This window comes from Chelonia mydas, chromosome 3 (genome assembly GCF_015237465.2).
Source record: "Chelonia mydas isolate rCheMyd1 chromosome 3, rCheMyd1.pri.v2, whole genome shotgun sequence".
Lineage (NCBI taxonomy): Eukaryota > Metazoa > Chordata > Testudines > Cheloniidae > Chelonia > Chelonia mydas.
The window spans coordinates 62,328,314-62,343,177 of record NC_057851.1 but is presented as its reverse complement, the minus strand read 5'-3'; the positions used below and the strand labels follow the sequence as shown (position 1 = coordinate 62,343,177).

At 39.3% G+C, this 14,864-nt stretch overlaps 1 protein-coding gene across 1 annotated transcript in view; it reads left to right on the top strand.

Moving 5' to 3' along the window:
* Positions 1-14,864, top strand: part of ME1 (malic enzyme 1) — a 330,426-nt gene that overhangs the window by 280,242 nt on the left and 35,320 nt on the right. Inside the window, exon 9 of the mRNA XM_037894397.2 lies at positions 2,445-2,558. Coding sequence (XP_037750325.1) covers positions 2,445-2,558 — 114 coding nt within the window. The remainder of the gene's footprint in view (positions 1-2,444; positions 2,559-14,864) is intronic.

Sequence of the window (14,864 nt, the reverse complement as noted above, 5' to 3'; positions counted from 1 at the left end):
TCTCAGTGCAGGGGACTGAACTAGATGACCTACTGAGATCCCTTCCAGTCCTACATTTGTGATTATTCTGTCACTCAGCATCTACCAGATCAGATCAGGCCCACATAGAGCATCAATATCTGCATCAGTGATCTGAATGTATTGGAGACTTTAGAGATGCTTTCAACCTTGGTGCACACAGATCATTCCCCAGCTTTTGCTCCATATTGAGCAAATGGAAGAATCTCTGGTTAAATATTTTTCTGTTTAACACTGTTGTGCTTGGTGCTGTATAAAGTCAATGGAAGACACAATCTCTGTCCCTATGAGTTTATTCAGAATAAAACTGTATATTTCTAAAGCAAAACCAAAAACAATAAGCTGCTGTTGGGCAGGAAAGGGGGGCGCCATTTGATTCTCAATGAAATTGCATAGTGAAGAACAAGAAGCAAACTGATTAGTGTTTGTACTGGGTTGATCTTCAAAATTATTCAGTATTCTGTTGGTTTTTTTGTGATATCATTCAGAAGAAATAAAACTAGAATCCAGTAATAATACATGCATCTAGACAAAGAACTGAAAAATGGAACTTTTTTCTGGGAGAACAGCCAACTGTCTACAATTACAGAATACTCGAGTAGTAGATAAGAGAAGATATGCCTTCTTGATGGGCTCTTTTAAGGATGATTTGAGATTGAGATTGTATATTACTTAATAAAATATAGTGTGTGTTGTGTAGGGTTCTTGAAATTTAAAACAAAAATAAAGGTTTTTTATAGGAAAATAAAAATCGTATTACATTCTCAAAGATTATTATCTGGAATAAGTGTTAAAACTCATCTTAAAAGATCAGTGTTAGTATTTATTTCCAGTAGTGCCAACAATGTGCAAAGAGCTGTACAAACACAAAAGAAAGCATGGTCACATCAGTCAAAATTTAACCAGTGTACTTTGGATTCTGTAAAATACTATTTAAATTGTTATCCTTTAAAAGGAATCGTGAGTATCATGTGGTGGGTTGGTTTGTTTGTTTATATTAGCTTTGGGTTTATTTTATTTATTTATTTATTTGTATTTATTTTTGCTGTTTAAACTCTGTTGTGAAAACTGGATAATCATGTAAGGTTAGTGAATTCTCCTTCAATAATTAATGTGTTTGTGGCTAAATGCTACCTAAGCAGAACTGAAACATCTAGTCCAGTGGTTCTCAAACTTTTGTATTGGTGACCCCTTTCACACAGCAACCCTCTGTGAGTACGACCCCCCTAATAAATTAAAAACACTTTTTTATATTTAGCACTTTTATAAATGCTGGAGGCAAAGTGGAGTTTGGTGTGGAGGCTGACAGCTCACGACCCACCCATGTAATAACCTCATGACCCCTTAAGGGTCAAGACCCTCCAATTTGAGAACTCCTGATCTAGTCTGAGCTGAACACCTAATGAAGTCTGAACGTCTCAAACCCTGCTTGAGTTAGTCTGTGCTCTGAATTATTAAAACCAGAAGTGGCTAAAAGAAATAGACTTACTTATTGCTAAAATTTTCAGAACAGATTATTTTTAGAAAAACATTGCAAACTTGACAGTTTTCACTTTGACTCAGAAAAACCCCCTATATTTTGTTTCAGAGTAGCAGCTGTGTTAGTCTGTATCCACAAAAAGAAAAGGAGTACTTGTGGCACCTTAGAGACTAACAAATTTATTTGAGCATAAGCTTGAATGCATCCAATGAAGTGAGCTGTAGCTCACGAAAGCTTATGCTCAAATAAATTTGTTAGTCTCTAAGGTGCCACAAGTACTCCTTTCCTATATTTTGTAAAATTCGTAGATTTTTGTGAAAAAGCAAAAAAACCTAAAACAACAACATGTTTTGCTCATCTTGCTCCTTTTAATAGGCAGATGAATGTAAGAAAATAAACTTTTAGCGTACAAATTGTACCACATAAGTAATCATCTGCTTCTCCCTGGCTTTCTCCATTGTCTAGATAATACATGTGTAGGGTGGCAGTGCTCAGAGACCATATTCACTTCAATACCACTCCTGCACTCCACTCTATATAAATATATTGGGCTGGTTTTAAAAAATGCAATAAAATTAATTTTATTCAAACCAAACTTTATTGGTGGTAGTAGAGTAGTCACATGGGGTTCTGATCTTTATCATATTTTATTGTCCAATGTAAAATAGCAGATTCCATTAATTATGTGAGGAGAAGAGGAAGCATAAACATAGTAAAACTGAGCCATGAATCTGACTATCTTTGTTTTTTATATGATATCTATCACCACCATATCTAACATTGTAAAAGATCCGTTTTCCGGTGTTTTTAATTTATGAAGATCTAATTGTACAGCTTTAATTGTTACTGAAATTAACAGTTTTAAAAAATAGTATCATATGTTGTTGCATTCTCTTTCTTTTCCAGTTTCATATATGAATTTTCTTTTCCCCTCTCTCCTTTTAAGGCTGCCCTTGGAATAGCAAATCTGATTATTATGGCTATGCAAAAAGAAGGGATACCAGAACGTGAGGCCATCAAAAAGATATGGATGGTAGACTCAAAAGGATTAATAGTTAAGGTAATACAACATTTTTCATGGCTATAAGTGCAATGTTAAAATTATTCTCATCATTCTGCATCAGCCTGATGCAGAAACAGCTTTATGGATATGATGAAGCTATTTACTATCTTTTCTAATACCTACATGCTTAACATTTCTAGATATAGATCTGTCACATTCTGATTCGTTCGGAGGTGCAATCCAGACCAGTAAGGGATGTGTTACTGTCTGCCCTGTAAACCCTGGCTGTTTCACAGCGCTTTTCTGCTGTAGCTCCCAACCTGGCCCGCTCACATGCAGCCTACCAGCATGCAGCTCACACCCTAAGTGTTTGTGTGCTAGACAGCCCAGGTTCAGCAGCTCTGACACTAGCAGCCTTTCTACAGCTCTGCAGCTTTATGCTGGCTTCCAGCAGCCTCGGTTACTACTAGGAGCGTGACTCCCAGTCCTGAATTTTCCCAAAACTGTGCCTTCTGCAATCTGCAGCCCGCTCCTGGACAGTTCAGAGAAATAACATGGTTAATTTGTTCCACTAAAGACACAAATACAGATCACAGCTTATTAACTTAATTGGGGTGAATATACCCTTCCCTTTAAACACTGTGTTGAGTTGGTTAATAGTAAAATAAAACAAACATGTTAACAATAGGGCATAGGTTAAGTGATGCTAAGTAAAAGAAATAAAGGGTTACAAGGAAATAAAAATGAAAACATGCATCTAAAAGTCTAAAACATAATTTAGCTAGTTACAGGCCTTGTTCTAGATGTGTTACCAGTCATTCTCTTTCCCAGCCACGGCTGACTTTCTCTCAGTCAGGACCTTCGACAAAGGTAGAAGGTGCTGGTTTCCCTTTTCTTCTTAGATGAAAGCTCTTTGCTTAAGCTGGTTTCTCACCTATGTTCAGTTCCACAGACTTCAACACACACCCCCGCACCTCTCCCTTGCTTGAAGGACCCATCTTTCTCAGCTTGCAGGGACTCTGGCCTCTTGTGTCTGCCTGGTGATGAATGCCAAAGATGGCTTCTGTCTTTTCTTACATCTTCCAAAGGTCAATTAACTTGTTTCAGGAGGCAGGATGACCTCATGCTGGTTTTCCATTCTTGTGGGCATCCCATCCCCCTGTACGATTTCTATGTAAATGAGGCTTCCATTGTTTCTGATCCCACCATACTTGCTTTACATTGGAGACCGTTAGATAGCAGTGACAGTCCCTCCTGTCTGGGTAGACTGTACAATCTAATATCCAGCAGTATCTATAATTCCTGATGTAGTGTTAATACATACATTTCACACTTACATTAATTACCAGTGTCATTAGTTTTCAAAAAAGACCTCATTCTGTACACTCTTATAATGCAGTGCTATTGTATACAATCAGTTGATTCAGTTGCTTAACACTTGAGGTTCAGCTCCCTGTCTTGATAGACCAGTAAACATTTGATATGGATTCTTCTGAGGGCTACCCCTCAAAGTAAAGTTTATTCAAGCTGTGAGGAAGGTGACATGGAGTCTGGTGGTAAAGGAAGCTTTATGCTCTTTCTTCTCCCACTTATTAAATAATAGGTTTATTTACCTAATATGTAAAAATAGATTTTCATTGTCTTTGCCTGACGATCAGGCTGGTCAGAGAGTCTAATGTTCATTCCTTTGTCTAAGCAGGCCTGTTTACCAACTCCCCCTGACATGCCTGGCTTGAATAGATTTTAGTAATCATTCCAGCATATATCCATTATTCTTAATACCCACCACTTACTTACATCACTGAAGGCTATTAATGATCAGTGAGTTATCAAATGATACCTCCCAAGGAATATTTTGTACAAAGATTATTACAATAGTATGTAGGTTATGAATACAGGGGTGCTTAGTGTCACAAAGTCCCATCCTGTTCACATTGAGGTCAACAGCAAAATTCCTATGCCACTTCAGTGGGAACAAGATCAGGTGCATAGTCCCTCTGTTATTCCTACGGGAGACAATCATTTCTAGTGCTTTTTGTATTAAGTAGATTTTATAACAAGCCATAAAAATAGAAGAGAAATGTTCAACTTGTGGTTTTTCATATTTCCCATGTAAATATGATTGTGTTACATTTTTAAATAATGTTAGTTAATATTTGTGTGTGCGTGTATATTTGTGTGCATATATATATATATATATATATATATATATATATATATTTGTATGCTTGATGTTAGCATAATATTCAGGGAGAAATTTTTTAAAAGGGAACAAAAAGGCTGACATGAAGAATAATATTTTCCTGAGGTTTTTGCAACTATACAAGACTTTTGCATGAACTTAGCTACATTGCCTCAAATAGTTTTTATGCATAGTGATAAAGCTCATGTCACAGATGCTGTGGTCTGTAATGCTATCAACAATGGTCAGAAATTTGAAGTTGCTGAGAGATTTCATGAGTCATTCTTACCTTATTTCTTCCACATGCCAAATTGAAGAAACCTATGTGCTTTAAATGGTGGTTATGTATTTAATAGTTTGTGAACTACTTAAAATAAAGGAAACATGTGAGAGCTCAATTAACCTCACTTTTTCACCTCATTCATGTTGTTGGCATTTCGTGCTGGTTTTTCTTGGAGGAAAAAAAGTTCAATTTACTAATATAACAACTTTTTTCCCGTTTGAATTCTTATACTTCTTTTATAATTGGTTACCCCCACATCAACTGCATCCGTCCTGTCATTAGCTTGTAAAATCTTCAGAGAGACAACAGTGCTGAGTTTTATTAAACTGCACTATGGCAGCACTGTTCACAGCATTGTAGTAAAAATAGTAGAATCATAAGAATTAGAGAGGTAAAAGATGTCACCGAGGCCAACGCTCTACCAATAAGCCGAGAGGAGGGGTGAATGAGTACAGGAAAATTCTAATACCTGACCTTACCTGTCTACCTACCTCTGATGCAGATTTTTGTCCCATTCCCAGAAAAAATGTCGTGAAGCAGTAGAGTAATAATTCCTACTTCCTTTGCGTTTCATCCAAGAATTTCAAAGTGTACAAATATTAGTAGATGAAGCCTTATCTGTTTTAAGTGGATTACAAAAAATAGAGATTGCCTAATAAGGGTAGTATCTTGTACAGTTTTCTTTTATTATCTCCATTTTAGAGATTGGGAAACTGATGTATAGAAAGGTTATGTTCTTCAAGTGATGATCCTATCCCTATGTCAGTTCCACACATGGCTATGCATATGCACCATGCATCTTAGTCTAGAGAGTTTTAGTAAGCAGTGTACGTGGGTCCGCATATGCACAATTGTTCTCCTCAGGCTCCAAACCAGAATATAAAGGGCAGTGCAGACCAATGCCTATCCAGTTCTTTCATACTACCAAGTGGCGTGAGTTGTTGTACTCTGGGTCTGCTTCAGTCTTTCTCTACTTTGATACCTGTAAATATAAATTATAATTTTTAGTAGTTTAGTGTTTTTAGTGTTTTCATAGTTAGCTTAGTTCTCCCTACCTCAGTGGTCATAGAGGTGGAGGAAGTCACATACCTGGATCTTTGAACCCTTTGTCGTTTACACTGGGGTTCATAAGGGCACTCCTGATAAAATACCTGAGGGTGGGTGGGCCTGAGGGTTTGCTTATGATGTTTCTTCTTCAGAGCTGGGGTGTAAATGCAGGGAGTGAGGGGTTGTCCTAGAGTCTTTAAGAGAATGTAGATATTAATTGGTCTTTTCATTAAAGAAGTTAGACTCATCAAAGGGAAGGTCCTCAATGTTATTCTGGACCTCCCTGGGGAACCCTGAACATTGGATCCACAATTCATACCTCATGACTGCAGCTGCGTCAATGTGCATTCACTGGCACATGGAGTGATGTCTTAGCCACCAGCCTGTCTTCATCAATGAGAGCTTAGACTGGGCCCTGTCTTTCTGAGGAAATTTCTCTTTAAAGTCTAGAAATTTTGAATAATTCAGGAAATTGTATTTTGCTAAAGACATCTGGTAGTTAGCAACTTTGAATTGGAGACTAGCTTAAAAACTCCTTTAAATTTTATCCTAGCAGCAGAATTAGCTTTGACCCTCAATCATGATTACAGGGCAAACTGCACTTTGGACCCCTTTAGTCCCTCTTAAATGCACCTCTCAGGTTTCTAGGTCTCTTGGCATTGACCTCCCTGTTCTCTTACCATATTAATGTGATAGAGCCAACTGTGTTTGGCACCTTTGTGAGTCTTTCATTCTGAGGACCAGTGAGATGATTGAAATGACTCAAAAACAGCATCTTCAAAACAAAGTATTATGTGGTAATTCTCCCCAGATGTTCAAAGCACATAGAGCAAAGGACAAAACAAAGACCTGTGCACCCGGGGTCTTACTGTATCTTAATCTTTTCTTGTCAGCTTTTTTAAGTTCCCCTAAAATCAGCTAACCCCCATGTCTGAGAGAAGCACACTGTCCTGTTAATATCATGTTCTGTCTCTGTGCATCTCCGTGCCAGCCTGTCAGCTCTTACTGACGCTTCCTGGGCAGTCTCTGGCCACCTGTTCAGCACCCTCCCTTTTCTAGGACCGGGGTCCTATAATGTTTGATCTCCTCCTTTTGACCCTAGACTTAACTTTTCTTGTGTAGACACAGCCTTTGTTGGCATAATTATACAGGTATAGCTATTCTGGCAAACCCTCCAGCTATATTTACACCAGTGGTGGGCAACCTGGGTGGCGGGCAATACGCGGCCCATTAGGGTAATCCACTGGTGGGCCGCAAGACAGTGTTTACGTTAACTGTCCGCAGGCATGGCCTCCTGCAGCTCCCAGTTGCCGCAGTTTGCCGTTCCCAGCCAATGGGAGCTGCGGGAAGTGGCACAGGCTGGCATCTACTCTAGAGCATCTACACTGACAGTGCATCTACACTAGAGCTTATACCTGCATAGCTGTGTGGTTTAAAAAAAACCCACAACCCTACCAACATAGCAGTGCTGGTACAACTTTTAAGTATAGGGCTTTAGCCTTAGGAAGAGGAAACAGTTCTCACCCTGCCTGGAGCCAGTAGGAAGTATTCCCAAATAAAAAGCTTTTCCATTGTTTCCTCCAGGACTCTTCTCTGTGTCACTGTTTGGCTGCTTGGTTTCTTTAATAACCCCTTTCAATCTAGATTCATAGATTCTAAGGCCAGAAGGGACCACTAGTCTGACCTTCTGTATAGCATAGAACTGTATAGGCCATAGAACTTTCCCAAAACAATTCTTGTATCATAACTTTTAGAAAAACACCCCATCTTAACTTAAAAATTGTCAGTAATGGAGAATTCACCATGATCCTTAGTAAATTGTTCAATGATTAGTTACCCTCACTGTTAAAAAGTATGCCTTATTTCCAGTCTGCAACTTCGCTTGAACTTCCAGCCATTGGATCATGTTATACCTTTCTCTGATAGACTGAAGAGCCCATCATTAAATATTTGTTCCCCATGTAGGTACTTATAGATTATAATCAAGTCACTCCTTAATCTTCTCTTTCTTACAGTGAATAGATTGAGCTCTTTTAGTCTCTTGTGATAAGCCATGTTTTCTAATCCTTTAATTGTTCTCCTGGCTCTTCTCTGAACCCTCTCCAATTTATCAACATCCTTCTTCAGTTGTAGACACCAGACCTGGAAACAGTATTCCAGCAGCAGTTGCACTAGAGACAAATACAGAAGTAAAATAATCTCTCTACTCCTACTCAAGATTCCCTTTTTACACATCCCAAGATCATATTAGCTCTTTTGGCCACAGCGTCACACTGGAAGCTCATGTTCAGCTGATTATATACCACCACCACTCCCAAATCTTTTTCAGAGTCACTGCTTCCCAGGATTATGTCCCCCAACATGTAAGTATGGCCAAAGTCTTTGTTTCCAGATGTATACATTTACATTTAGCTATATTAAAATGCATACTGTTTGCTTACGCCCAAGCAATGTAGATCGCTCTAAATCAGTGACCTGTTCTCTTCATTATTTACCATGCCCCTAATTTTTGTGTCATCTGCGAACTTTATCAGTGATGATTTTATGTTTTCTTCCAGATTATTGATAAAGATGTTAAATAGCATAGGGCGAAGAACCAATCTGCCTTACAGAAATATATTATGTCAACACTATTGCCTTTATCATCCAAACATGTAATCTTATTAAAAAAAAATATATCAAGATATGTAACCCCTTAGCAAGTAACCCATCAAAAACAAACACACAGCATTCACCATATTCATAAAAAATACTGATATTTCCTAGTTTGTCTCACTCTCCTTCTTAATAATCATTACACATATCTGTTTATCACGTATTTATTTTTGTGGTGCTTTATGTATATAGTGTATAAGCATCTTATATAAATTAAGGCTCACGCCACTAGATTCTCTGGTCTAGATAAGCTGGGCTTGGCACAGGACCAGAGAGGACATGGAGGCAAGTGGTTTTATATTAGCTTTGTGGCTTCTTGATTCTGGGACCAGATGAGTGCCAGTTCTGTCCCTAGTGTAAGCTAGAGCATTCTGAGGGCTACTCTAATTTATTCCTAGCTTCCTGTGGCCACAAGGAGCCATTCTAGCAATGATTATTAAGAAGAATTTGCAGCTTGGAAATGCTCTGACCATGGTCCCTTTTCCCTGGTTACATAAAGCTACTATGCTATTCAGGGATACTACAAAGTGGGAACTCCCATGTGACCAGATCCACCATAACAGGCCCAAATATCAGGCCCCAATTTGGGAGCATTTGTATGAGTTACCTCCTATTTTTAACATCATTCTCAATATGTCAGTTTTACAGTCTGGAGTCCTGTTTTTACAGCTGTTGTCTATGGGGTCTCTAAGGGTTCTCTTCATAAGACAATTTTGTTTTGTTTATCTGAGCTTCTGCTTGGTTCTGTAATCTGGCGACATGGGGTAAGTTTCCATTTCTGTGCCGATGATGTACATTTATTTTAAGCTTGATACCAAAAACTCTTACAATATATTTTCCTTGTCATGCTGTTTGTCAGTATTTGCATGGCTAAAATTTGGTTTTCTGCTAAGATTGGGAATACAGAACTGTTTTTGACGGACTCTCAACATTAGCTACTGAATTCTCCTATTTCATTTTTCTTACATTATTTTGTTTTTCAATCCAAGATAGTAAAGTGCCTTGGTGTTGTACTATATCTATGACTTACTATTAATAACCACATGTAATAATGGTAACATATATTTGTAATTTAAATACTATCAGCATTTGCTCAGGTTGGTCTTCTGGCATTGTCAAGACCCTCATATGTGCATGTCTTCTTCAGAGAACCTTGCTGTTTTTCATCTGACTGCCTCATCTGCCGATTGACACAGTCCACATTGTAATTCACATGTTTGTCTTATACTTAATAAAGCATTTAGCTCATATTACCTTGTCACTAAGATACTGCATTGGCTTCTAATCAAGCAGCATATTGATTTTCAGGTTGCATTGTTTGCTTTTTTATGATCTGGAGTCAAACTGTTCAATTGGACAGTTACTCGAAAGATGAGTTAAGTAAAGTTAAAACTGTGACAAAAAAATAATAAAAGCAACAAAATTCTAAAGTTGTGGTGGGGCATCTTCCATCAGACCTCACTGTTTTTAGATATTAGTGTGTCAATTCTCAAAATATCAGAATTCTGGTTGACAGGGTATGTTATATGCTCCATTCTTTAACCACAGCGAGTCTAACTTATGGATACTGTGATAGCCTTAACTAAGAATTTCTTTGTTTTTATTGTCTCAGCCTTCACATAACTTAATATTTTTGTAATTAAGCCATTAATGTACTTATTCTTTAATTGCTAAGGAAAATGTCTGCCCAGATTTATTCCTTTTGTGAAGTATTAGTGGCTCTGAAAAATCACCCTTTTCTGACAGAGCAGTTCTCTCTGAGAGAAGCTCAAAGAAACTAATATCTGGCCCAGAAGAGCAAAGTTTATTTAGGAAAGCTGGCAATGGCTCTATTCCACCTGAACTCTCCAGCTAGAAGCTGCTTTTTTCCTCCTATTGGTTGGTTCTGTCTTTGGCCAGCTGATTTTTTACTTCCTCCCCACTTACCAGCAGCAGAGGTGCCAAGTTGGGAGCCCACTCTGGTCTATTGGCTTTGGTGTGCAGACATGTCTTTTTTAGATTATAAATCCTTCAGACAAGACTGTCATTTACTATATGTTTGTACAGCGCCCAGCACAATGGACCCTAATCCAGTTGAGGCAGGTAGGTTTTACCACTATATAAATGTTAAATAACAACATAGTAGCACATCCTCCAATATGAGTGCCTGAAAAGTGTCCTCCCTAAGTTTCAACTGTGAAAGTCCTCTCTATTTTGTTAATGGGATGCAGCACTGAGTCACAGGTTCAAAACTTGGAATATTCCATGTATATCTTAATTTAATGAATGTTTAACAATAGTGAAGGATAAAGGCAGAAGATTAGCAACTAGACTAAAGTCTATAAAGGTCATTGTTCAGTGTTCTCCAGGGAAACAGCATCTTCATTACTGAGGAACTATCCCAGATTGAGGGGTCAATAGAGGAGGGTTTGGAACAAATTGATAAATTAAATAGTGATAAGTCATCAGGACCAGATGATATTCACCCAGGAGTTCTGAAGGAACTCAAATGTAAAATTTCAGAACTACTAAGTGTGGTATGTAACCTATCGCTTAAATCAGCTTCTGTACCAGATGACAGGAGGATAGCTAATGTGACACCAATTTTTTAAAAAGGTTCCAGAGGTGATTCTGGCAATTACAGGTTGGTAAGCCTAACTTCAGTGCCAGGCAAATTGGTTGAAAATATAGTAAAGAGCAGAATTATCGGATACATCGATGAATACGATTTGTTGGAGAAGAGTCAACGCAGCTTTTGTAAAGGGAAATCATGCCTCATCAATCTCTTAGAATACTTTGAGGGGGTCAATAAACATGTGGACAAGAATGTTCCAGTGGACATAGTGTACTTGGACTTTCAGAAAGCCTTTGACAAGAGGAAGAAAGGAGAGCAGCAGAATACAGATCCTGGACTTCAGAAAAGCAGACTTTGACTCCCTCAGGGAACTGATGGGCAGGATCCCCTTGGAGGCCAATATGAGGGGGAAAGGAGTCCAGGAGAGATGGTTGTATTTTAAAGAAGCCTTATTGAGGGCGCAGGAACAAACCATCCCAATGTGCAGAAAGAATAGCAAATATGGCAGGCGACCAGCTTGGCTTAACAGAGAAATCTTTGGTGAGCTTAAACACAAAAAGGAAGCTTACAAGAAGTGGAAACTTGGACAGATGGCTAGGGAGGAGTATAAAAATATTGCTTGAGCATGCAGGGGTGTAATCAGGAAGGCCAAAGCACAGTTGGAGTTGCAGCTAGAAAGGGATGTGAAGGGTAACAAGAAGGGTTTCTACAGGTATATTAGCAACAAGAAGAAGATCAGGGAAAGTGTGGGACTCTTACTGAATAGGGGAGGCAATTTAGTGACAGGCAATGTGGAGAAAGCTGAAGTACTCATTTTTTTTTTTGCCTTGGTCTTCACAAACAAGGTCAGCCCCTAGACTTCTATACTGGGCAATACAGTATGAGGAGGAGGTGAGCAGCCCTCAGTGGAGAAAGAACAGGTTAAGGACTATTTAGAAAAACTCGACATGCACAAGTCTATGGGGCTCGATGCGAAGCATATGAAGGTGCTGAGGGAGTTGGCTGATGAGATTGCAGAGCCATTGGCCATTATCTTTGAAAACTCATGGCGATCAGGGGAGGTCCCGATGATTGGAAAAAGGCAAATATAGTGCCCATCTTTAAAAAAAGGAAGAAGGAGAATGCGTGGAACTACATGAGGGGTCAGCCTCACCTCAGTCCCTGGAAAAATCATGGAGCAGGTCCTCAAGGAATCTATTTTGAAGCACTTTGAGGAAAGAAAGGTGATCAGGAACTGTCAACGTGGATTCACCAAGGGCAAGTCATGCCTGACAAACCTGATTGCCCTCTATGATGAGATAACTGGCTCTGTGCATATGGGGAAAGCGTCGAATGTGATATATCTTGACTTTAGCAAAGCTTTTGATATGGCCTCCCACAGTATTCTTGCCAGCAAGTTAAAGAAGTATTGATTGGATGAATGGACTGTAAGGTGGATAGAAAGCTGGCTAGATCACCGGGCTCAACAGGTAGTGATCAATGGCTCGATGTCTAGTTGGCAGCCAGTATCAAGCAGACTGCCCCAGGAGTCAGTCCTGGGGCTGGTTTTGTTCAACATCCTCATTAATGATCTGGATGATTGGATGGATTGCACCCTCAGCAAGTTCGCGGATCACAGTAAACTGGGGAGAAGGTAGATATGCTGGAGAGTAGGGTCCAGAGTGATCTAGACAAATTGGAGGATTGGGCCAAAAGAAATCTGATGAGGTTCAACAAGGACAAGTGCGGAGTCCTGCACTTAGGATGGAAGAATCCCATGCACTGCTACAGGCTGAGGACCGATTGGCTAAGCAGCAGTTCTACAGAAAAGGACCTGGGAATTACAGTGAACGAGAAGCTGGATCTGAGTCAACAATGTGCCCTTGTTGCCAAGAGTACCAACGGCATATTGGCCTGCATTAGTAGGAGCATTGCCAGCAGAATGAGGGAAGTGATTATTTCCCTCTATTCGGCACTGGTGAGGCCACATCTGGAGTATTGCATCCAGTTTTGGGCCCCCAACTACAGAAAGGATGTGGACAAATTGGAGATAGTCCAGCGGAGGGCAGTGAAAATTATTAGGGACTGGGACACATGATTTATGGGGAGAGGCTCAGGGAACTGGGCTTATTTAGTCTGCAGAAGAAAAGAGTGACGAGGAGGTGTTACCAGAAGATTTGAACCTAACTATCTTTTTAATTTGCTTATTCTGGTATTAAAGGTTGTGGCCTGTCCTACGGATTTTCCAAAGAAAAGCCGCTAACCATGGCCAGCTAACTTCCCCCCCTAAAGGGCACGGATACAGCCCTCTGATCAAGAATAGGCAGCAAGCAGTAAATTCTTCAAAAACAAAAATAGAATTTATTTAGAAGTGAAGGATTACAATAAGAGGAGAGATAGCGGTAAAAATAAAATAAACAGTAAAGGTTACAGATACAATGTAAAGGAAGCAACACGATAAATAAAAACACAACACAAATAACTATTCCACTTAACTCTATAACATACTCTAACAATATAATCACTTAATACTCTATAACAATATAGCAATCAATCATATAACATAAATGTGTAACAATTCATTGATTAACTCTAATATTAATTACTTAACTCTAACATCCAGTAAGTACTGGCCTTATGGTTACTGAATGGGTAGGGGGAATCTCACTCAGACCACCGGTATCCAGGCAACCGTTGGTTGTTGCTGCTGGGCTGCTGCAGAGACCTGCTGGCCGGGTGCCAGAAATGGTCATTGCCAAAGCAACTCTGGAACCCTGGGTAGGCTGCTGCTTTTGCTGTAACAGCCACTGGTTTTCAAGTGGCTCTTCCTTTGCTAGGTTTCAGTGTAGCTTCTCAGGTGGCTTCTCTTGCGCAGGTGGCTTCTGGTAGGTGTCCGGCAGCGTTCCACTCTCGTGCTGGTCCCTGTCCCTACAAAGTTTTAGCCTGCTGGCTGTTGCCTTTATATGCAATTCTGGCTCATTAGCTATTAATTTATTCAGCCAGTCATCTTTCAGGGATTTGAGTATGTTAATTAACCCAATCATAATTCAGGGATTTGCATATTTTAATTAATGTCGCCAGTACCAACAAGTGACACTCAAACTCAGCCAATCAGTTTACAGAGATTAGTACATGCTAATTACTAATTAGTCCTCAAAAAAACATTTATAGACTGCAGTGACATCTGCTGGAGAATTTAAAAACAGCAATCTTCAAAGTCTCAGTTGACTGTGCACTAGCTTCATCATGGACATGCCAAAAGTGGCTAATTTTACTGCACCCGTGAGAGGCAGTGGATTTTATATTTTACCCAAAAAGGAAATCAGGTGCATGTTACTCAATATTTCTGTGGTAGTAGTTCTAAGAACATACTTAAACCCCATATAAGCACATGAGGACATAACCCTCTCCACTTAAAACACTATATTTCAGTCATTTAAGAAATCTGTAGAAGTGGATAAATCTGTGAAAATTCCCTATAATCAAGGGTGAGAGAAGAGAAACTGGTATCCTGTAAACCAAAGCAGCTCAGTCAGTTCTAACCACATGACAGACCTGCACAACTTCTGTGGTCTCCCGGGAACCATTTCCTCTTGCTGCAGATGAAAAATGGCCTTCTGTTATGTATGCCAAGTCTTGTGGTTACTGTCCAAAGAGAAGAAG